This window comes from Cervus canadensis, chromosome 7, assembly GCF_019320065.1.
Source record: "Cervus canadensis isolate Bull #8, Minnesota chromosome 7, ASM1932006v1, whole genome shotgun sequence".
Lineage (NCBI taxonomy): Eukaryota > Metazoa > Chordata > Mammalia > Artiodactyla > Cervidae > Cervus > Cervus canadensis.
In genome coordinates this window covers 16,584,773-16,610,089 of record NC_057392.1, presented here as the reverse complement: position 1 = coordinate 16,610,089, position 25,317 = coordinate 16,584,773, and the positions used below count along the sequence as shown (strand labels likewise).

General features: G+C 37.5%; 1 protein-coding gene and 1 non-coding gene across 4 annotated transcripts in view; both read left to right on the top strand.

The window, feature by feature from the left end:
- ATP2C1 (ATPase secretory pathway Ca2+ transporting 1) overlaps positions 1–25,317 on the top strand; it is a 182,909-nt gene that overhangs the window by 123,341 nt on the left and 34,251 nt on the right. For all 3 annotated transcript variants that reach the window (XM_043474433.1, XM_043474435.1, XM_043474434.1), the window contains 5 exons: positions 12,806–12,961; positions 13,999–14,067; positions 14,991–15,066; positions 17,747–17,813; positions 23,339–23,463. In XM_043474433.1, the coding sequence (XP_043330368.1) occupies positions 12,806–12,961; positions 13,999–14,067; positions 14,991–15,066; positions 17,747–17,813; positions 23,339–23,463 (493 nt within the window). The remainder of the gene's footprint in view (positions 1–12,805; positions 12,962–13,998; positions 14,068–14,990; positions 15,067–17,746; positions 17,814–23,338; positions 23,464–25,317) is intronic.
- TRNAC-ACA lies at positions 8,272–8,343 on the top strand. Its single transcript has one exon. It is a non-coding gene; the product is annotated as a tRNA-Cys (tRNA).

Below are 25,317 nucleotides of genomic sequence, written 5' to 3'. Positions count from 1 at the left end.
CTCATCCTCTGTTTCCTCCTTCACCTCTTGCCCCAGTCATTCCCAGCATCAGTCTTTTTCAAAAGTATTGGAGCTTCAGCTTCAGCATCAGTCCTTCTAATGAATATTCAGGGTTGATTTCCTTTAGGATTGACTGGTTTGATCTTAACTGTTCTTTGAAATCTACTATAATTTGAAATCAACTATACTTAAATTTTAATTTTTAAATAGTAGTTGAAAAGAGGCACCCTGGCCAGTTAATTGGTGGCTGCGAAAGGATTGGGCTTCCCTGGTTGCTCAGATGGTAAAGAAACTGCCTGTAATGCAGGAGATTTGGGTTTGATCCCTCAGTAGAGAATATCCCCTGGAGAAGGGAATGGCTACCCACTCCAGTATTCTTACCTGGAGAATTCCATGGACAGAGGAACCTGACAGTCTACAGTCCATAGGGTCACAAAGAATCAAGACAGAACTGAACAACTAACACTTTCGAGGGATTGGTCAGACAGTGACTTTAGATAAAGCAATCTTATAGACTGCATGTACTTGTATAGTAGTACATTTTGCCTTTTTGGAAGCATAAAATATTTTCTGTAATCTTCTAGGTAAAGTCTATATCAGTATTTGAATAAGGAATTCTTTGTAAGAGAAAACAATGTAAGAGAGGAAAAGCAGATTTCTTTTAACTGTTGAAAATATTTTACCTCTTAGCTGAAAATTTCTAACGAAACTCAAAACGTTGACTGAAATATACCAAGACTTTTCTTTACTTGGAGTTCTGAAAGATTAATTCTGTTGACACTTTCTTTTGTGACTCATGTGCCAGATATCATTCTTTGAAACTGTCTTCACATCTACGCGTGGGGTGCAGTTGCTACTTCTTTTTTTCCCAAACTGAATTTTTGATAGGATGTTTTTCTAAATGTATCAGACTTCTATTAGACAACTACCACTTTTGTAGCTTAGATCCAGGAAGCCATTTTCATGACACTAGATCAGACCTTTCAAATCTGCACAGAAAGGCTATTTCCACTAGGAGTCAAGGGCGACTTGGACCAGGCTTGGAAGTCTAAATGTAGAACCAGCCAGTTGGCATTGCGTAGAGACCCTTTTTACTTCAGGAATCCACGCACTTTGTTATAGGACAATAGTTTGGCTCACTGAGTAGATTCTGGTGTCTTTAGGGTTGTTCCTTAGTACCCAGGGCGAGTAAAATCCAAAGACAATGAGCGTGATTGAATAAGCACAGATCTCCCTTGGCTACTTCAGTCAGAAGTAGTCTCTGACTGAAACCTCAGTTACACATTATGTCCCTTTCTGTAAGGCTCATGTTCTTGCCCGCTCTCTTGTTAACAACCACTAGCAAGCAGCTTTCTCTTTGTTGGGTAACTCCATTAGTGGGGCTATCTTTCTGTGTCAGAGCGTTCTGACTTCCTGAGTTACTAAGTAAATTCCCCATTTACCAGTGGATAACTTGATATTGTGACAAAACAGATTCTGCTTTGGTTTGTTCTTCTTTTTCAAAGAGAATTTTTTCTAACATTTGCTAGCATATTTAGGCAAAATGTTGTCCCCCTCTTCAGAAATCAGTCTGTGTTATGAAGTCATTTTTTAGTGATTCAACAAATAGTTGGGTACTGTGTATAGACTGCTATCCCAGGTTTCAAAGCCAGGAAATGCGGAAGACAGTTTTGTGCCCTTTCTACTGGGAGACACCAGCTTGCAAGCAAAGTAATTAAAAGAATAAAAGGTGTCTTCTTATGTAATGAATTAGCTGTGTGAGCTTTCAGGGCTGTTTACTTTCTGTAACATAGAGTGGCCCTAGGGCAGTGCATCCTGACTTTTAATATGCACAGGACTCGTCTGGGTTCTGTTTTGGCAGATCTGAGGTGGGGCATTCATAACTAGCTCCTCTGTTCTGTTCTGTTCAGTCTCTCAGTTGTGTCTCACTCTTTGCGACCCCATGAATCGCAGCACACCGGCCTCCCTGTCCATCACCAACTCCCGGAGTTTACTTAGACTCATGTCCATCGAGTCGGTGATGCCATCCAGCCATCTCATCCTCTGTCGTCCCCTTCTCCTCCTGCCCCCAATCCCTCCCAGCATCAGGATCTTTTCCAGTGAGTCAACTCTTCTCATGAGGTGGCCAAAGTATTAGAGCTTCAGCTTCAGCATCAGTCCTTCCAATGAACACCCAGGACTGAGCTCCTTTAGGATGGACTGGTTGGATCTCCTTGCAGTCCAAGGGACTCTAAAGAGTCTTCTCCAACACCATAGTTCAAAAGCGTCAATTTTTCGGTGCTCAACTTTCTTCACAATCCAACTCTCACATCCATACATGACCACTGGAAAAACCATAGTCTTGACTAGACAGACCTTTGTTGGCAAAGTAATCTCTCTGCTTTTTATATGCTGTCTAGATTGGTCATAACTTTTCCTTCCAAGGAGTAAGTGTCTTTTAATTTCATGGCTGCAGTCACCATCTGCAGTGATTTTGGAGCCCCAAAAAACAAAGTCTGACACTGTTTCCACTGTTTCTGTGCCAAAAGTACTGGTACATCCACCACATGTAAAAATATTTTTTTTTAAAAGACAGCTTTATTGAGATATATAGTTCACATACCAAACAATTGACACATTTGAAATGTACAGTTCAGTAATTTTCAGAGTTGTACAGACATTACCACAAAGTGTATAATAATCTCATCACTTCCAAAAGAAAACCGTTACCTTTAGCCTTCACCAGCTTTGTCTCCTTGCCCCAGAGCCTGGTAGCTACCAGTCTGCCTGTTCTGTTTGAATAAATGTGCCTGTTAGGGACATTTCATATAAATGGAATTATACACTGTGTAGTCTTTTGTGTCTTGCCTCTTTCAATTAACATCATGTTTTCATGGTTCATTATGTTGTAGCATGTATCAGTATATCACTGCTTTTTATTGTCAAATAATAGTATTCTATTGTATGACTGTATTACACTATTGTAAATCTATTTACATTTAAAGAATTACTGGTAGAGAAAAGACTTTTTTGTGCCATTTTGCTATATGTGTTTTATTTTTTGTTTCTGATTTCCTCCAGTCTCTCCTTTTTAAAGTGCTTGATTCACTTAAAAATTTTTTATTTATTTAGCTGCATCAGGTCTTAGTTGCATTACAACATGGGGGCTTCTCTCTAGTTGTGGCATGTCAGCTCCAGAGCATGTGGGCTCAATAGTTGCTGTGGGCCACTTACTAGTTGCAGTGTGTGGACTTAGTTGCCCTGTGGCATATGGGATCTTAGTTCCCTTACCAGAGATTGAACCCCTGCCCCATGCATGGGATGGCAGATTCTTTACCACTGTACCACCAGGAAAGTCCTTGATTCACTGATTGATTTCATTCATTCATTTATTTTACTTAAACACATAGCATTCTTTATTGTAAATTTCAAATAGCATATTAGTTTTCATTGATTTTTTGGGGATCTTAAAATTTGTATGTAATGTTTTTTAAGTTTCAGCTGTGTGTCTTTATAATTTGATATCTGTATATACTACAAAATGATCACCACAAAATGTCTAGTTACCATCCATTACCATACAGTTGACCCCTTCATCCCTTTTGCCCACTCTCAAACATCCTTTCCTTCTGGTGACTACCAGTCTGTTCTCTGTAAGTTTGTATTTATTTATTTATTTTGTGTGTGTGTGTTAGATTTCGTATATGAGTGAAATCATGTGCTATTTGTCTATCTCTGTCTTATTTCACTTAACATAATACTCTCAGAGATGATATGCATTGTTGCAAATGACAAATTTCGTTTATTTTTATGGCTGAGTAGTATTCCATTGTGTGTGTGTATGTATGTGTATGATCATCTTTATCCACTTATCTATCAGTGGAGGCTTAATTTTGTTTCCATATCTTGGCTATTGTAAATAGTGATGTAAGGAACACACATGGGTGCATATATCTTTTCAAATTAATGTCTTCTGTATTCTTTGGATAAATACCAAATAGGGAATAGTTGAGTTATGTCGTAATTCTGTTCTGAATTTTTGAGAAATCTTCATATTCTTTTCCATAGTGCCTGCACCAATTTATGTTCCCACCAATACTGTATGAGGTTTCCTTTTTCTTCCAAATCCTTGTCAAGGCTTGTTATTTCTTGTCCTTTTGATAATAGGGATTCTTATAGGTGTGAGGTGATATCTCATTGAGGTTTTGATTTGCATTTCCCTAACAATTATTGAAAAAGCTGGCTTGAAACTCAGCATTAAAAAAACTAAGATCATGGCATCCAGTTCATCAATTCATGGCAAATAGAAGGGGAAAAAGTGCAAACAGTGACAGATTTTATTTCCTTGGGCTCCAGAATCACTGCGGACAGTGACCACAACCATAAAATTAAAAGATGCTTGCTCCTTGAGAGGAAAGCTATGACAAACCTAGACAGCTTATTAAAAAGTAGAGAACTCACTTTGCTGATGAAGGTCCATATAGTCAAAGCTGTGATTTTTTTTAGTAGTCATGTACGGATATGAGAGTTGGACCATAAGGAAGGCTGAACACTGAAGAATTGATGCCTTTGAATTGTGGTTTTGGACAAAACTCTTGAGAGTCCCTTGGACTGCAAGGAGATCAAACCAGTCAATCTTAAAGGAAATCAGCTCTTAATATTCATTGGAAGGACTGAAGCTGAAACTCTTAATACTTTGGCCATCTGATGCGAAGAGTCGACTTATTGGAAAAATACCCTGATACTGGGAAAGATTGAACGCAAACGGAGAAGGGGGTGCCAGAGGATGAGATGGTTAGATAGCATCTCCGACTGTGGCCAAGAGTTTGAGCAAACTGGGAGAGTAAAGGACAGGGAAGCCTGATGTGCTGCAGTTCATGGGGTTGCAGAGTCAGACTGGACTGAGCGACTGAACAACAGCAGCAGTTAGTGATGACTTTCTTTTCCTGTGCCTGTTGGCCATCAGTATGTCTTCTTGGGGAGATTGTGTGTTCAGATCCTTTGTTCATTTATTTTTTATTTTTGTTGTTATTATTTTTACTGAAATCTTTATTTCTTCACATGGCTTTAAACTAATGTATTTTATAAATTCTTTCATTTTATCTGGAAGGACTCTCAGTATTTCTTGTTGACATTTCTATTAGTGGTGAATTGTCTTAGCTATTTAAAAAATAGGAATGTCTTAATTTTTCATTTTTGAAAGATAATTTTGCTGGATATATAATTCTGTTTGATTTATTCTCCCTCAGTGCTTTAAATATGTCATTCTACTGGTCGTAGCCTCCACGGTTTCTGATAAGAGATGGGATGTTAATCTTCTTGAGAGTTCATTGTACACGTTGAATTGCTTTGTTGTTGCTGTTTTCAAGATTCTGTCTTTGTCTTTCAGCAGTTTGGTTATAATATCTCTCAGTATAGATGTCTTTGAGTTTATCCTGTTTGGTGGGTATTTGTCTTCTTTGATGTGTAAATTCCTGTCTTTCATTCCATTTAGGAAGTTTTCATCTAATATTTCTTCAGATATTCTTTCTGCCCATTTCTAGGTCCCCCCCCGCCCTCTTCTTCTGGGATTCTTACAATGCTGAAATTGGTATGTTTGATAGTGTTCCACAGATACTTAAGCTCTGATCATTTTCCTTCATTTTCTTTCTCTGCCTTTCAGACTGGTTAATTTCAATTGTCCTATCTTCAGATTTGCTCATCTCCCCTCCTCCGCGCCCCCCCCCCCCACCTTTGTTCAGATCTGCTGCTGAGCCCCTCTAGTGAAATTTTCATTTATTATACTTTTCAGCATCAGGATTTCTTATTTTGACCACACCACACTGCTTGTGGGATCTTAGTACCCTGACCAGGGATCAGACCCAGGCCCCTGGCAGTGGAAATGCAAAGTCCTAACCACCACCAGGGAATTCCTAAATTTCTTTTTTTTCCAGCTTTTAAATTTCTTTCTCTGTTGATATTCTTTTTTTGTTCATTAATTGCTTTTCTGATTTCTTTTAATTCTTCATCCATGGTTTCCTTTTTGAGCACATTTAAGACAGTTGACTTAAGGTTTTTCTAGTAAGTTCAATGTCTGGCCTTCCTCAGGGATGGTTTCTGTCAATTTAGTATTTCCTGTGAAAGGGCCATACTTTCCTATTTCTTTGTATTTATAATTTTTTGTTGAAAAGTCGGTATTTGGGGTATTATGACGTCATAACTCTGTACATCAGATTTGCTCCTTCCTTACGGTTTGTTTTTGGTTGTTGAGGGCTGCAGCAGTCCAGTTTGTTTAGTGACTTTTCCAAATTGTTTTTTACAAAGACAAAATTCCTTGTTGTTTGTGGCCCTGAAGTTTCTGTTTTATTATCTTCAGAGTCAGCTTTATCTATCTGAAGCCAAAAAACTGGGAGTAGGGGAGGGGAGTGCCACTCTCCTGCTCCTTCCAGCTTTTCTCTGAGTTGGGGCACTTCATCACTGAGCTAGGCTGCCTACCACTCTGCCTTCACGCACCTTCACCTTCTTCTTGTGCCAGACTCAGATCTGTAGGGTCCTCTCAGGTCTTTTCTGAACTTGCTTCTGATTCTGGACATTACACTTTGTCTTCCCTGATATACATGGTGGCCCTTCCAAGCCTTTATTTCTTCAAAGAATTTCCACCTTAGTCTCTTCATTTTCAGTTTTTGGGTGTGTCTGCTACTTGCCGTGTTCTGTCCTTTGCCTGCTAGTATGTTTGTTTAATCTTTTGGCATATTCCTGGAAAGCCACTCAAGCTGGAGTTAGGATGTGAAATAAAGGTCAGCCTCTGTACCAGTCCTTCAGGGAGCTACCAGACAGGTCAGAACACACAACTTACAGTACTTTAGGAATAGGTTCCAGGAAAGAGGCTTCCATCCCCACTGCTATTGCTGCTTCTCTTGGGAATGGGGACGAGCAGACAGGAAAATAAAAATGCTGGTTTCTTCTTAAGCATTTCCCTAGTTGATTTGTTTTTTATTCCAGAGTTCATTCTGTCAATTTTTGCCAGCTTATGATTGTTTTAGTGGAGGGACCAATAGTTTGAGTGCCCTGCTCTACTATTTTCTGTGATATTATTCATGAATTATAAGTATTTATATTGACTTCAGTGTATTTTTTTGGCAGGTGTTCTGATAAATTGATTGCAGCATGTTGCCCCTCCTTATTGTGATTTGTCACTGAAACTTTGCTTTTAAATTTCTGAATTATTAAACTTACATGCCCACTTGTAAAAAAGAGCAGTTTACAAACATATTAAGAGATTTTAAACTAGCTGTCAAAAGAAATTAAGTTAGAATGTTGGAAAAGGTATATGGTTTATTTGTGGAATGTGGAAACATGCATACTCACTAAAAGCTGTTTGATGTAATCATGTGTGTTTGAGTTTGGAAAAGATGTGTTTATCATATAACTGAGAAAACCGGTCCATACTTAGAGCAATAAGAGTGTTAGTTCTCTAAGACTTATTATTTAAACTGAAGCTCTGCTTAGTGTTTTATAGTTCAGTTGTTAAATAGCATAGTGAGCTGAAGAATGCTATTCATTTTAAAATGCTGAAGAGAAAGAGCTGCTTTTTTCCTCATTCAGCTCAGTTCAGTTGCTCAGTCATGTCTGACTCTTTGTGACCTCTCATTAAGTCACTAGAATTAAAAAAGATTTGGGTGGTTTAGAAGTGAGACTTAGTGTCCTTGTTTTAAGATTCTCAATTTACATTGGTGGGGACGGACTGTTGCAAAAATAGGTTCCCTTTTAAAATTTTATTCTTTTTAATAGTCTTAGTGAAATATCCTATAAATCATTGTTAACTGAATTTAAATTATTGCCTTTAAATTATTGGCAACTTGATCAAGTTGAATCTGTACTCTTAAGTCAGAGTTTGCAAGCATTTACCATAGGATCAAATTAATTTCTTGTAACACTTGGGTGGGTGGACTTTGATTAATAAGCTAGAGCTCATGAAGAATTTTTAATTATATTTCCTTCATTTGAATAAAGAGTAAGAGGAATCTTAATTTTTGACAGCATAAGTAAGAAATTTTATCATGATCAGGCAGTTGCAGATGACTATTTTGAAAAATACATTTCTGAGGAAAGAAACCCATTTCCCATTGCTTTTAATTCCAGACTCGAGGTGATTAACCTATCAGCATACAGGATACTAAGATGTTCTTTAGTTTAAGAAGTTATTTGTGGCTAGCAGTTGTACTGTATTAACTAATTTTTTTTTAAGCAGTCACTTTTTGCTTTCCAGGAAATCTTTGTGACTTTAGTTAGCATTTACCTTCTTTATGGACTTCCCTGGTGGCTCAGACGGTAAAGCGTCTGCCTACAATGCAGGAGACCCAGGTTCGATCCCTGGGTCGGGAAGATCCTCTGGAGAAAGAAATGGCAACCCACTCCAGTACTCTTGCCTGGAAAATTCCGTGGACTGAGGGGCCTGGTAGGCTATAGTCCATGGGGTCACAAAGAGTCAGACACAACTGAGCGACTTCACTTTACTTCTACCTTCTTTATCGCTAATGTTTTATAGAAATAATCTTGATATTTTTATCAACCATTTTAATCCTGTAGATGTTAAATATTCAGATTGTGGATTTTATATGCACCTTGATTCTTTTTTACAGTCTGTCTTTTGAACTGTGTTGGGTCTTATTTACATCTCCACCATAGTGCCTGAGGAAACATAATCAGTTTCACTTTTAACAACTCTTCTGAAGGTTTTATATTTGGAGCTGGTTATTTCTTTGATTTCATTTTATCTTAACTTTCTCTCATGAATGCATTGGGTAAATGACTCTGATATCTTTCTTTTCAGATGAATTAAATTGTGACTTTGTTAAACTGTAATAATTAGGCTTGCCTGCCTTATTAAGTACTACCCTTCTTAGAAATGATTGCCTTCCCCTCATTCTTTCAACACCGCTTTCTGTGAAAAGCGGTTGAGACTTATTGGTGACTCACAGTCACCATTAAGAAAAACTACCTTGTCACTTAGAAAATATTCTTGTTCAGCAGACAGTTGAGAGTTATGCTATATTGTATCATTTAGACAAATTTCATCAATAATGTATTGTTAATATTTTACAGATTTATAATCATATAAGAAAAAAGATAAGGGCCCAAAGCTCCCTTCTCTTCCACATTAGTTTGTATACTAAGACAGGGCTGTTGTATAAAAATTTACATGGCCTCTTTTCTGTAGAAAATCTGATTTGAATTAAAATTCTTACTCTCTTAAGTGATTATTGCACTGCTAAGGCTGACACAGAAGAGCTGGGCCCCTGACATAGTCAGTAAAGCCATGCTTCCTGCCTCTTTAAAAATACAAATTATTTCTATATTCCTTGTCCCTACAGACACTCACCTAATGCTGGCATTTATTCTTGTTTAAGATTTACATTTAAAGTAAAAAGTCTTTAGTGGAAAAACGTAAATTTCACTTTTCTCACAGAGAAAGGAGTTCTTTTTATAACTTGTGTACAAGTTTCTGTTTTTTTTACATATTAGGTTTTTCTAATTAAAAGCTCAGAAAATTACAGGCATTAATGATTTTAGTAACAAGCATTAACAAGCTTGCTGAACCAAGAAAACTTTTTATTTTGATTTGGGATTTAGAAAAATAGGAGTTAATTTGTCAACATTTAGGTTTCATCTCCACAGCTTACTAGCTGTATGGTGTTGGAGGAGGCCTTAATCCTTCAACAAGTCTGAAAATAGGGATACTGCTACATTGGAAGGGCTGATGCTGAAGCTGAAACTCCAATACTTTGGCCACCTGATGCGAAGAACCAACCCATTGGAAAAGACCCTGATGCTGGGAAATATTGAAGGCGGGAGGAGAAGGGGATGACAGAGGGTGAGATGTTTGAATGGCATCACTGACATGATGGACATGAATTTGAGTGGGCTCTGGGAGTTGGTGAGGGACAGGGGAGCCTGATGTGCTGCAGTCCGTGGGGTCACAAAGAGTTGGACGCGACTGAACTGAACTGAACTACTAGCGCTTGCCTCTTGGAGCTGCTGAGTAACTGTTTGTAGTTAACTTGGTTGTAAGTATGTTGCTTGGTGCCTACCAGATAGTGAGCAGCACAGTGTCAGCTGACTATTTTTAGTGTTAGTATCATCTTTGAAGAAAAAGACCTAACTTTTTTCTTAGTGTCCTAGTCACTCAGTTGTGTCTGACTCTGACCCCATGGACCTTAACCTGCCAGACTTCTTTGTCCATGGGATTCTCCAGCCAAGAAGGCTGGAGTGGGCTGCCATGCCCTCCTCCAGGAGATCTTCTCTACCCGGGGATTGAACGCATGTCTCTTACTTCTCCTGCATTGGCAGGTGGGTTCTTTACCATTAGTGCCACCTGGGCAGCCCTACTTTTTTCTTACTTATTAATAAAGTATGAAAAATCAGACAGTGCTAAGATTAATTTGGAAAGAAAACTCAAATATGTTCTTTTAATTTAAAAAATGGAAATAAAAAATCCATTACCTTTTAGCATGGCAGGTGTTTTTTTATTTGTAGTTGAGGTGAAGGAATGAACCCAAAATTGGGGCTTCCCTGGTGGCTCAGATGGTAAAGAATATGCCTTCAATTCAAGAGACCTGAGTTTGATCCCTGGGTCAGGAAGATCCCCCAGAGAAGGAAATCAGGGCTCTGCAAAAGGCTCATCTGCTTTGAGAGCTTTTCTCTACCTAAAGTGTCACTCTCCAATTTTACCATGTTATTTCTCCCCTCATATATTATATTATATTATATACACTTATTTTTTCAAATCATTTTCCCATTAGATTAAAAGCTGAGGACAGGACCTTTGTTTTGTTTACTCCTGATTGCCATTGGATGTGATATTGTACAGGGCCTGGGACATTATAAGCATTAGTAAATAACTTTTTAAATGAATAAGTCAAAGTTTTATTATGTAGGTGGGGGAAAGAATCCATGAACTCAAAAATTTTTAATAATTATTTCCCATGAGATTTTTAAAGGTATTTATGCTCATAACAAAATGACTCATTTAAAAAGATGAGATTTATTCCCCTTCCCCACCCTCTGAAAAAAGAAAAAAACAGGATTTAAATTTAGAATGGGCTTCCCAGGGGACTCAGTGGTAAAGAATCTGTGTGCCAGTGCAGGAGTTGAAAAAGACATAGGTTTGATCCCTGGGTTGGGAAGATCCCTTGGAGTAGGAAATGACAACTGGGAAAATTGCATGGACAGAGGAGCCTGGCAGACTGGAGCAGAGAGTTGGACACAATTGAGCACACAAATTCAGAGTACTTTGTACATAGTATGAATTGTCAGTCAGGAGGCCTGATTCAGAACACCAGCTTAGTTGATAATAGCAGTGAGACTGCACAATCATCTAATTGCTCTGGGTTCATTTTCTTACCTTGTTTTCTTTCTTGGATCTAACTCAGTGTCTGGTACATAGTTAAGGTAGTCGGTAAATGTTGGTTGGGTGAATGAATGAGTAAAATCATGAACCAGGTTGTAGTTTTCCAGAGATTGTCCTACTGATTGATCCTTGAACAAGAGCTTCTGGAAAATAGATCAGAGATGTTTGCTGCTGCTGCTGCTGCTAAGTCACTTCAGTCGTGTCTGACTCTGTGCGACCCCATAGACGGCAGCCCACCAGGCTCCTCCATCCCTGGGATTCTCCAGGCAAGAATACTGGAGTGGGTTGCCATTTCCTTCTCCATCAGAGATGTTTGGGAAACACAATTATTTTTGATTCTTAGGCTTGAGCTTGCATCAGAATTACATGGAGGGCTTGTAAAGGCAGTCTGTTAGGTTCACTCTCCCAACTCTCTGCGGTAGGGCAGTAAATGTCTTAACAAGCTCTGAGGTGTTAGAGGTGTTGCTGGTTCTGCTAAGGCCACTCTTCTACAATCCCTGCTATATCTGTATTCCTTTTGAGGTGATTGACACCGATGCATTGCAGGTTTTGAGAAACAGTACAGTAGGGGAAGCTGTTTGCCTCTTAATACAGTGTTTCTAAAACTTAACCATAGTACTCCTCCCTTGTGTGTATGTGTAAATATGTGTGTGTTGGTTTAATCAATGATCATCTGTCTCTAACATTGTAAACAGTGCCTATTAACATCCTTGGAATTATTGTTCTATGGGCCATACTCATAAACAGAGCCAGGTCACATCTGCAGTATTTTCCACATATAAAATGATGTTTGTTTTTTTTCATGCTTGGGTGGGTAAATTCTTAATTGTGTTACAAGCGCAGCCCTCAGTATTGAACCCTATTGCAGAGTTGGGTGATGCTTTGATATTCATAATCTGTATGGAAACATTTATGTGCATTTTTGATTGTTGCTGACATAAATTTAAAATAAATGTTAGGGATGTATAGCAAGAATTCATGAAAATTAAATCCAAATTATGAAACTATTTATTTCTTAGTACCTCTTATACCTTTTTAGTTACATTTCTCTTCTGTTACAGTTGGTTTAAACCTGCCAAATCCATTTTCAGGACTTCAGGATATGGCAAAATTAGGAAATAATTTTAGAAAACTCATGAGGGTTGAGTCTTCTTTAGATAGAGATTGTTTTAGCTAGTGTCTCCTTATCCCTACTTGTATTTTGAAGTTCAGGCTAATTTTGTCTCATGGGTCTGTCAACCTTGCAAGTCAGATTTTTTTGACTTAGCTTTATTTTTAAATATGATTGTTGAATAATGGATATGGTGAAAGCTTTGGCTAATTTGTAATGGGGAGGATATTTGCAGAAGAAATGGTGATTACAGATGCCTTAGATTTTAATTTTAGCAGAAAGAGTTTTCAGACTTGAACTGACTAGAGTGCTTTATGCCCCTCAAGGCTGTGGATCTTTCTGTTGATGAGTCCAGCTTGACAGGAGAGACAACGCCTTGTTCTAAGGTGACAGCTCCTCAGCCGGCTGCTACTAATGGAGATCTTGCATCAAGAAGTAACATTGCCTTCATGGGAACACTGGTCAGATGTGGCAAAGCAAAGGTAAATTTCCATTCTTGTTTTGAAGATAACAGTTCCTTTGTTTTCAACCATTTTCTCAGTTCTTTTCTTGGCTAATTTTACGTGGATCTTTAAAAAATACACGAGGAAGAAATAGCAGAACTGAACAGAGTCCTTGGCAGCTCTTTGTGCAACTAAGGGTGAGCTGTGTCCCTGAGATATAACACAACCATAGTTCTTCTGTTTACCAGGGAATTTTATTTTTTTAGATAGAAACAGTAGCTTGTGGGTATGTTCACCACTGGTTGAATAAAATTTCAATTTAGTTGATATGGTACTAGCTATAATGTTCTGACTGTATATCACTTAGCTACTGATTGATTTCAGATATTTTGTTTACTGAATTCTGTGTTGTGCTGTGCTTAGCCACTCAGTTGTGTCTGACTCTTTGTGACCCCATGGACTGTAGCCCGCCAGGCTCCTCTGTCAGTGGGGATTCTCCAGTCAGGAATACCAGAGTTGGTTGCCTTGCCCTCCGCCGGGGGATCTTCCCAACCCAGGGATTGAACCCCAGGTCTATACCACTGCAGGCAGATTCTTTACCATCTGAGCCACCAGGGAAGCCCAAGAATACTGGAGTGGGTAGTCTATCCCTTCTCCAGGGAATCTTTTCCAACCCAGGAATCTTACTGTGGTCTCCTGTGTTAAAGGCAGATTTTTTTACCAGCTGAGCTACCAGGGAAGCCCTTACTGGATTCTAATATTACACCAATGTAAAAGGCATTATTCAGTAGTATTTAGAGAGGAAACTACATTAAATGTCTGAGTAATAAGAAAGGTTCAAATTTCAGAAATATTAAGGGCCTCAGAACTGAGTCATTGATAAGTTTAATGAAGTGTTTGATTTTAGGGATCTATAGTAACATCGGAAGTAAATTTCTGAAGGGAATCCTGGATGTATTATGTCAGACATGTTGACTATGGGTAGCTTTGGAGAAAAGAAATGAAGGGGTTTTGTTTTCATTTGAGAAAGGTGATTCCATCTGAATGTAAATATGATTTCTTGTTTTTTCCTTTAGGGTATTGTCATTGGAACAGGAGAAAATTCTGAATTCGGAGAAGTTTTTAAAATGATGCAAGCAGAAGAAGTGAGTATTTAGTTTGTTAATGTTTTGGTTTCAAATCTGAAATAGTCTCCATTTTAAGTAGGGGAAAAGAGAACATTGGAGGATTATTTTATTACTTTCAAAAGTAATATTTTATTCAGAATATCAGTTGTCTGTGCTTAAAAGCATAATTGGAAAGCCTGTAATTAGAAGGGCTTGAATTAATATGGTTAATATTCTGAAACATTCTGATATATATTCATTGTTTATAGGAGAAAAAGATTTATGGCCAGTTATTTATAAGGCTTATTAGTTTTAGAAATTAGCTTTATCATATTAATTTTAAAGATTACTAAATAGTATAGTTGTGCTTTATAACATATCTTCTACCAAAATTCCCAGCTTGACATAATCCCAGGTATCTGGAGAAAAAAATGATTGCAAAGTGAAATAAATAACTTGTACGATATCCTTGTTTAAGGATATTCAAAATCAGTTCTCTCATTTAAAATACCTCCTTATATATATAAAAAAGTGCATTCTATAATATCATTTTCTCAGGTAACCTTCTGAGATTGCCGGATGTGATGCAGTATGTAAAATCATCTCAGCCTTGGCAGTAGAGGGGTTGCCAGAGACCAGGGAGCCAACAGGATAAAAAGATGGTTTACAGGCATGTTTGTGGATCTAGAAATGAGAAAGAGTACGAAAGTGAGGAGCAGCTGATGATATTGAAATCCTGGGGAAGCTGCTAGGCAGAATAGATTTTTCTCCAAAGAGGCATAGAGAGCACAGACCTTTTCAAATAAACAGGTTTTTAAAAGTCTAGGCCTCTAGGCCTTCCACTTTCCTTGCGGAAGGAGTTGTGCATGTCATGAGTGTGTTAAGCACTTAGAATCCCTGGCATCTAGTAAAGCTGACTAAATTTAGGTAATTGTGGTGACACTCTTCTCCAATTTGTCAAGGCACCAAAAACCCCTCTGCAGAAGAGCATGGACCTTTTAGGAAAACAACTTTCCTTTTACTCCTTTGGTATAATAGGTAAGAGAAGAGTGAGTATGTATATCTCATAATATTTACTTAGGTTTTCTTTTTTGAGTGGGAAGTAGAAATTAGGTACATACTTACAAAAATCCATTAATTCATTCATGTGTTAAGCTACTATTACTTTTTTTAAACTATTAAACTAATCCCCAGCCATTGTCCTTTTCTACAAAGATAGAAATCTGTAATTCCTATAATCAAAGAGCATTTCTATAAACATTTTAATATGTCTTTCTAGTCTTCAATAAAATATGATAGTATTGTGTTATGACTGCTTTTCTCTTTTGTTTCACGCATCCCATCATAAACATCTTGTCATTAAATAGATGCTCACCTTAAACAAATTTAAAGATTGTGTAGTATTCCATTGTGTGAATATATGAGTGTATGTATACATGCATAAAAAGTCAGCACTCTTTTTAGATGTTTGTGTAGGTCTTTAAAATTTTAAAAAATTGTAAAAGTGATTCTTCAGTGTTGGTATCTTGTTATAAATTACTCTTTATTTCCTTAGGATAAATTCCTGAAAGTGATATTATTGGGTCAAAGAGTGATGGTTTTAAAATTTTGGGCATGTTTTTAAAGGCTTTTCTTTCCTGTTGCCAAATAATACCCTCCCTCAACAACAAAAAAAGTGTCTCTCTAAACTGTTGCCAACTTTTTTATTTCAAAATTTATTATTTGAGAAACTGAACACTTTGTCATATTTTATTGTATTTTATGAACTGCCAGTCTGTTTCTTTTGTGGCTTAAGCCTTAGATTGGTCACACCTCTTTGCATAATTAGGATATTAATCCTTTTGTTGTTTAAGTTAGAAATACGTATTTTTTTCCTTCATTTTTAAGTTGCTTTTGAGGGCTGTATAATAAACTCAGTAGGGAGGGGAGAGATGTGTATAATGAAACACTCTCTTGCCTGAGATTCTGATCGTACCCTCCTTTTGATAACCTCTGCAGTTAGGTTTCTGTGTTCCATTCATAAAGGCTTTTCCAGCCCCATGTGGGAAAGTGTTTATGTTTATTTAAACATCACTCTCTTACTTTTTACTTTTGACACTTAATTTTACTATTTTATTTAGAATCTATTTTAGTATAAAATTTCAGGTAGAGTTAGTACTCTTTTACTAAAAAATTATTTATCTTGGTACCAGCAGTTCTGTATTCCATTCTTTGTTCATGGAGTTGAAATGACATCTTTATCATAGCATTAAACACATCAATTTTGGAGTCTTTTTCTTTAATTCTTCCACGATGTTATTTTAATTTTTCTTGCTAACTTTAATGTGATTTTAAGACATTTCTGCTGTACAGTTGCAATAAAATAATTCTTTAAGTATTAATTCTGTTGATCCATTTTTCATTATTGTAAGCAAAGTAAAAGCTGGGAAGGTTATTTTGTTCATTTGTTTAAATGGTGTGTCTCATAGCTCCCTTCATTTGGTTACTGCTGTTTATTTTTTAGAATTTATAGTCAGTTTGATAAATTAAAAGGCAGTTTAGCCAATTAAACCTTTCCAGTTTATAGTAACAACTTTACCATGAAACCACCTCAAGTTTTTTGAAAAAAAATTTTCAGCTTTTTGCTTCCATGGTTCTAATATAATGCGTTGGACATTTTTTTTCTGGTTAGGATGGAATAGGAGAAGGGTCAAGATCAAAATCAAGGGTCAGCAGACTTTTTGGTAAAGGGACAGATTGTAAATATTTTAGCCTTTGGTTCATACTTTGAATGATGGAAATACTCAGCTCTTTTGTCAAAAGCAACCACAACACAAATGGATATGGCTGTGTTCCAAAACACTATTTACAAAAACACATAGGAGGGGCACAGATTGTAGTTTGTTTGACCCTGGTATAATTCATCAGACATAATTCCTTTTATTAGGGTAGTATTTGGGATGGGATCTGAGAAGATCACAATCTGGATCATTATTTTGTAATTGCAGAAAGATGAAGGAAATCTTATTTTAAGTGTACATGTTGATCTAGAATACAAAGTTACTTTGTTTTATTAAAACTCTGATGCTGTGTTTTTCCTCACAAAAACAGTGGTACTTCCCTTCCCCTCACCTTCTTTTTCAAAGATAAAGATTAAAGGAGAGAGTAAAGAATCAGTTGTTTGGTTTATATTAATTGCTTTTTAACTTTCAAATGCTGCAAAGGTAGTAATTTTTAAATGTTAATTGCTGTTTTAGCTGTCTTACATCATCTTTGGGCCAAGTCCTAAGTACTTCTTGGTTTGCAGTACAAATTTAATGTGTAGTATCTGGGTATTGAGTTATGAGAAGTAAAGTTCTAGGGTTTATTTTTGCAAACCTCACAGTTAATAGAAAACCTACATGTATGTACTGCCTTCTTTTTTCCCCCATTGTACAGAAATAGTGGTAATGTCCTCCTATATCGGGAACTTTGAGATATTATTACTTTATAGGACGGGTGGCAGCAGGGGCAGCAAAAGGTGGAACTGTGGGTGTGTGCGTGCATGCACAGCTTTAGCCTCAACATTCGTGTACTCTGCCCTCCTCAGTGGAGTTTTGTAAAATCTGGCAACTGTGATCTGATAAACTTCCCCTTTTATATCAAGGGACTTTTGCTGCTCTCAACTTGTTGCTCTGTCCCTTGTATGCTCAGGTGATTTTATATAAGAGGGGAAAAGAGCTGTTTGATTCTGTTCTAGGTATCATCATGTTGGTTGGCTGGTTACTAGGAAAAGACATACTGGAAATGTTTACTATTAGTGTAAGGTAAGTTCTAATGGTTTGTTTATAATTTGAAGTCTTTTGCCTCTCATTTTTTTGTTTGGCATAGTTTATGTTTCATTATGAATTTTATATGAGCACATAAGAGTATATTAACTGTACTTAAACAGTTCAGAATTCATATATTGAAATGAGCTCTATGAAAACCTACATATATGCAGCGGAAAAACTCCACACTACATATCTGATATTACCAACCAAATATTGCATTTTTATACTTAGACAATTAAGGATCACCAAACTGAAAACTAGGAGCATGAGAAAGAAAGAACACAATATGGAAACTGAATAATCAACTCAGAGGAAAACCAAATATGCAAGAATAGAAGAAAAGTTGAAAATGAACAGAAAAGTGTTCATGATTTCAGAGATTTGCGAAGAGATTGCACTCGTGACAGACAGATTGCTATAGAAAAGGATCATGGGGCCCACATTTTTTTTCTTTTTTAGTTATTAAGTTTATGATTTTTAAGAGACATCCCTGGTGGTCCAGTCGTTAAGACTTTGCCTTCCAATGCAGGAGGTATGAGTTTGATCCCTGGTTGGGTGGCTAAGATCCCACATGCCTTGTGGCCAAAAAACCAAAATATAAACAATAGAAGCAATATAGAACAAATTCAATAGAGATTTTAGAAATGGTCTACATCAAAAAAAAAATACTTCAAAGATTATGATTACTGAAATTAAAAATTCAGCTTAAAAACTGTAAGTCAAAATGATCTCCCCCAAATAGAATAAAATGTCCAAAACAGAGGAGATAAAAGTGTCAGAGAGAATAATTCAATAAATGCCATATCTCAGTAAAAGTTTTAAAAAGAGATAAGAAGAAATTATACAAGAAATGAGGCAAGACATGAATCTTTATAGACTGAAGGGATCCTCCAGATGCCAAGCAGGAGGACCAAAACTCCAGCCTAGATACATCATTGTGAAAGTCAGGGAAACAGGTCAGGTCGTGTGTAAAGGAAGGAAATTTGGCTGGTATCACACTTCTCATCAGCGACTGCAGTTTCCATCACGGGGTGTGTTTGGTCTCCACTAAGATTTTAGCTCACAGGACTTTCCTAGGTCATACCTGGTACCTGTGACCTGAACACCACAGGGCAGCTTCCTCTTCTGAGAGTGTTCCTGCAGCAGTCCCTGTAGCAGTTCAGACAAGCACATGAGATGACCTTGTGAGGGCAGGAGCTGTCCTGGGTTAAAATGCCTCATATTCTGTAGGAGCCAACATCTCTGGAAACATACACTTTCCAGGATGCCTGCTAGGACCATTTCCAGCTATGAGAGTCAACACAATTGGGAAACCCAAAGCTATGGCTTCCTATAGTAGAGTTATAATTCTTCCAATCCATAGATAATTTGTTGGTCAGGAGATCCTTTTATCATAAGCAGTGTTGCCTAGCAGCATAGTTGCCATACTGTCACCACTAAGGGAACAAAGCTAGAGATTTAACCAAAAACAATCACTCAGGGAACAAAATTAGAGATTTAACCAAATATAGAAGGGAAAAAGGATTTTTTTAAACCTTCATCCACAGCCCCTTTGAATCAAATTAGAAGACAGTGGGGTAGTACAATTAAAACATGGGGGGAAATGATTTTAAATCTGTAAATCTAGGACTAGCCAAAGTATCAATTTAGGTAATTATAAATGGGTAAGCAAGTAGTCAGAAAATATATTCCTCACCTACTCTTGTATGAATTCTACCAAATCAAGACTGAAAGAAAGGAAGACAATGTTGTATAGGATATAAGAAAAAGTGGAACTCACTCAGTCCTCTAAGGAGAAATTCTGGATGACAGCTCTGTGATAGGTCTAGCAAGTAATAGTTCAACTTTTAGAATAAAAACCAATGGATTAAAAAAAAATCCAATGGAATAACTAGGATGAATAACTAGGAATAACTAGAATCAACAAGGAATAACTAGGATGAATAAGAAGTTAAAAGATATTTGTGATAGAGTGAAGGAGTATAGTTTTTCCTTGGAGAAGCAAAAATGCAACTTGAAATTCTTGGCTTCAATATATGTAAAGAAGCTTTGGGTTAAATATGAAATGAATTTAAAATTGGGCATGAATTTTATTAATCATTGGCATATCATCTATTGCACTCATATTTTTTAGAGTATTTTTTTAAGAGTACTTCATGAAGATTAACACATCATGACTTTTATTCCTACCTCAGTATCCTCCAAGATATCAAACATTTAAACAGTTTCATTCTATTTTACAATGACCATAGGGGTCTACTGCATTTTTATAAATTTTAAAATACACATGGGATCTCTAGTGACCTTATTTTTCCTATGTCTTGAAATATCTTGCTTTCTTATTACTCTAATAGTAATTTTTAACAAGTATTTCCAACTGTGCTAAAAATGAGGAAAACAATGAGAAAGCAGAAGAATAAATAGCTTTTAAAACTGCTGTCCAACTCTTTGTGACCCCATGAACTGTATAGTCCAGGCCAGAATACTGGAGTGGGTAGCCTTTCCCTTCTTCAGGGGATCTTCCCAACCCAGGGATCTAACCTAGGTCTCCCGCATTACAGGTGGATTCTTCACCAGCTGAACCACAAGGGAAGCCTAGAATATTGGAGTGGGTAGCCTGTCCCTTCTGTAATAATAAATAAATCATTTATTATTCTTTTATCCTTTAATTTTCTTGTTATTTTTCCCAAACTATTACATTATCATTTAAAAAGGTATAAAAGTAGTCTGGGGATAAAATTTTGGGTTTTTTTTTTTTTTGCATTCATTAAACAAAATTGAGAAATTTAGTTAGTGTTTTTTTTTTTTTTTTTTACCATAATGACAAATAAGAATTGACGGAAGAGTTTTCATAATTATTACACAAACCAGAAGATGAATGCAAAGCAGCATCCACTCTAGACTATAATGATGAAGGTGAAATTGAGTCATTATATAAGTGAAATCTCAGTACCGAACCCTTGAATGATGTTGCTCTAGATTTTCTCAAACTCCTGAATTAGTGACTAAACTTTTTTTATTTTTATTTTTTTACCTGTACTGTGTGGCTTGTGGGATCTTAGTTCCCTGACCAGACATTAAACCTGGGCCATGGCAGTGAAAGTGCCGTGTCCTAACCACTGGACCATCAGAAAATCCACTGAACTGCTTTATTTTTAAGGGTAAAAGGAGAGGGACAGGCATTCTTTATAGGTAATCATTCTATAGCAAGGAATTTGTTGTGTGGTATTGTGTTACAAAGAAGATGACTATCCTAAAAGTTATGAGTTATCAGCATTTTCAGAAGTGTTAATTTTAGAGAGAGATGCAAACAGAGGAACCAGAATTGATAAACCTACAACCTGTTAAAAATGGTTTTTTAATTTGAAATCACTGTTTTGTAAAGTAAATATGTTCTAGGTTTATTCATGACAGTTCATGAGCAGTTGCATTCAAAGGACATTATCCAGTTCAGATACATATATACTTTCAAATCCAAGAGTATAGTTTGGGGTTAACATTCAAATAAAAATTTACGAAGTTTTTCATAATCCATTCTGTTCCTTTGTAAGTTATTTATAAAACAATTTAAATACAAAAGAATGAGAAGGTCCATTGGATCTAAGTTATAAATGATGATAGCTGTCTTTGCTGATACAGTGAGAGTTAATGGAAGCATAAGTAAAGAAGTTTCTGTTTGTACTTAGAGGTTCAAAAGAGAAAATGAAGTATTAATGATAACACATATTTCTTGGTTATACAGTGTGTGTACTATTCAGCCAGTAATTATAAATATTATTTATTGGGTTTAGCTTTTAGAATCAACCTATAAAAAATTGATGATGGTTGTAGAACACGGTGTAATGATAGGCAAGTTAAAAGTGTGAAAGTGAAGTCGCTCAGGTGTGTCTGACTCTTTGCGACCCCATGGACTGTAGCCTACCAGGTTCCTCCATCCACGGGGTTTTTCAGGCAAGAACACTGGAGTGGGTTGCCGTTTCCTTCTCCAGGAGATTTTCCCGACCAGGGATAGAACCTGGGTCTCCCGCCTTGTAGGCAGACATTTTATCGTCTGAGCCACCAGGGAAGTCCATTGGCAGCTCGGTGTCAACCCCCGACAGGGTTTCTGCCAGGAGCCGTACGAGGTCACTGTGGAACCGCCGAGTAGGGCTTCTCACTTGCTTCGTGCAGGGTGGGTCGTTCATTCACACAAGCACACTGTAGAGTTAGTAAAGTACAGCAGAAAACGTGTTTGTTAGGAGAGCAAAGAACTAGAGCTCCAAGCCTCCTTGCCTTGTCCTGAAGAATCTCAGACGAGTCCGCAAGATGAAAGGTTGCTGCTGAACCACAAAAGATGCCGGGGTTGTTGGCCTCCAGAGGAGAAGAATTCAATCCGGGGCCAGTGACCAGGCTTGATTGCTCAGAGCTTTTGTGTAATAAAGTTTTATTAGAGTATAAAAGAGATAGAGAAAGTTTCTGACACAGACATCAGAAGGGGGCAGAGAGAGAGGCAAGTTAGATCATGCTAAAGAAAAAGTTGATAATAGAAACTGAGCAGTAGAGGGGAATGCAGGGAGCAGTGTTAGAATGAAGGATGGATGTGTACCTGTCCTCATCTGTACCAGAGTCAGGGGATAATACCTGGAATGGGACAGGTAGAGTTTTAATTTGAAGGTGTTTTTTTTTTTTTAATATTGTGAAGGGAAATAATGAACTAATTTTTTGTTGTGATAAAATGCACATACCAATAAAATATTCCCTCTTAATGTATGCAGTTCAGTGGTGTTAAGTACATTCATATTGTTACCACCATCACCAACATCTAGTGTTGGAACTTTTAAATCACCCCTGAAAGAAAACGCTGTGCCTGTTCATTCCCCACTCTGCCCTCTCCTTGCCCGCTGGTAGCCACTAAACAGACTTCTGTCTTTTTGGATTTGCTTATTCCTGACATCTCATATATGTGAAATCTTGCAACATGTGTCCTGCTGCTTTCCTTAGCATGATGTTTTCAAGGTTTTTCCATTTGTAGCATGAATCAGTACTCTATTCTCTTTTATGTGCTCCCGTGTACAGGCACACGCCACAATTTATCATTCATCAGTTGATGAACATTTGGGCTCTTTCTATCTTTTGAGTATTGTGAATAATGCTTCTGTGAACATTCATGTACAAGTTTTTGTGTGAACACCTGTTACTATATTTATAGATGAGGAAACTCAACTACGGGGTGGAGGCATAATAGCTTAAATTCACACAGGTAAAAATTGAAGCTTGGAGTAGACATCTAGGCAGTGTGATGTAAGAATGTATATTCTTTAATCACTGTGCTTAATCTGGTAGCTTGTAGGTGGCCAATAAATGTTAATCAATTTTTCCTCATACTAAGGCCTTTTATGGGTTTGACAACATTAATTTTTACATTATTTAGTCTCTAAGTCTACATTACATTATTTAGTCTCTAAGTAACAGCTAATTGAAATTATTGTTGTGGGTACTACTGAATTTATACTTAAATGCTATGTCTTTATTGGCTACAGTTTGGCTGTAGCAGCAATTCCTGAAGGTCTTCCCATTGTGGTCACAGTGACTCTAGCCCTTGGTGTTATGAGAATGGTGAAGAAGAGGGCGATTGTGAAAAAACTACCTATTGTTGAAACTCTGGGTAAGTCTCTGGTTAGAGCATACTTGTCCACTGACGTGTTAGCTTACATTAGCAGAGATCTTGGGGTTTTATAGCTTTTGTCTTAGAGGTTTACCTGGTGGAGGTGGACATACAGCAGTGTTGAGTATGATTTTACTAACCAAAAAAGGTCATTAAAAATTCACGTCACTCAGATAAGGGAACTTTAAATCTTTCTGCATCATGGAGTGTTCTGATGCTTAAATCATGTTTTTAAAAAATAGTGACTTTCAGTTCAAGATGGCAGAGTAGAAGGAAATGTGCATGCTCATCTCCTGTGTGAGCACCAAAATTGCAACTAGCTGTTGAAGGAGGACATTGGAACCCAGCAAAAAAAGATATCCCATGGTCAAAGCCAAACAAGAAGCCACAATGAGAGGGTAGGATGGCACAATCACGATAAAAATCAAAGCCCATACCTGCTGGGTGAGTGATGCACAGTGTGGAGAACAATAATACAAAGAAGTTGTTGCACTATTGTGAAGGTTCTGAACCCCACATCAGGCTTCTGACCCTGGGGATCCGACAAAGGGATGGGAATTGGTTGCTTACGGTGAACGGTTCAGATTCGTGATCTCTGAAGGAGACAGTTTTGCTTCAGAACCAGAGACTTGTCTTCAGTCACTGAAAACTTGGTGTGGCAAAAGATTTATTACAGTAAAAAAAGGGGTAGAGAAAGCTCCTGACACAGACATCAGAAGAAGGCAGAGAGTGCCTCATAGGCTAGTCTTATCAAGGCCTTACATATGTTCTGGTTACTTTTTTGTTGGTTACTAACAACAGAAAGGTCTTACCAGACCCACTCCCACAAGATACATCTTAAGATAACAGGATTAGTCAGAAGGTTCTTAAGAAGGGGAAACATGTTCTGGAGCAAGATGCATTGTTAATATATAATTATTAGTACAGAGTTTAAGGAAAAACATACTCTTGAGTAAGATGAGTTGTTTTCTTGTGTAATCATTAGCTCTGGGCTTAAAGAAAGTTAGTCTTAGAAGAAATAGATTGTTGCTGTAACAACTCAAAGCTTAAAAAAAAAACATCTTATATGACTAGGATGAAGGAATGTAGAGGAAAAAATAGTTTGTCCCTTTCTCCTCCTTGAGGACCCTGGACTCCTTATCAGCCTACCTAGGAATTAACTCAGAATCCCCAGGTAATCTGACCTTGAAGGCCAGAAGGATTTGATTATAGGATTTCCACAGGACTGGGGGAAAGGGAGACTCCAGTTTTGGAGGGCACAAAGAAAATCTTGGCCTGCATCAAGACCCAGAGGAAAGGAGCAGTGACCCCACAGGAGATGGAACCAAAAATTCCCACTAGTGCTGGAGGGTCTCCTGTGGAGGTGTGGGTGGGGGCTCACCACAGGGATGGGGGCACTGGTAGTAGCAGTCTGGGCTACTTGGGCTAATTTCTCTTGGAGGTAACTATTAACCCTACCATAGAGCCCTTAGATACTAGGGCTGGGTAACCTCAGGCCAGATAACTACCAGGAAGGGAGACAACCCCAAAAATTGGATTAATGCTTTACTGAACAAGGCTCTGCCCACCAGAGCAAGACCCAGTTTTTCCTACTGCCAGTCCCTCCCATTAGGAAGCTTACACAAGTCTCTTAGCCTTTTCCATCAGTAGGCAGACAGAAGAAGCAAGAAGAACCACAGTCCCACAGCAGCTAAAACAAAAACCACTTTAGAGAAAGTTAGGATGAAAAAGTAGAAAGTTATGTCCCAGATGAAGGGACAAGATAAAATCCCAGAAAAACAACTAAATGAAGTGGAGATAGGCAATCTTCCAGAAAAAGAATTCAGAATAGTGATAGTGAAGCTGATTCAGGAT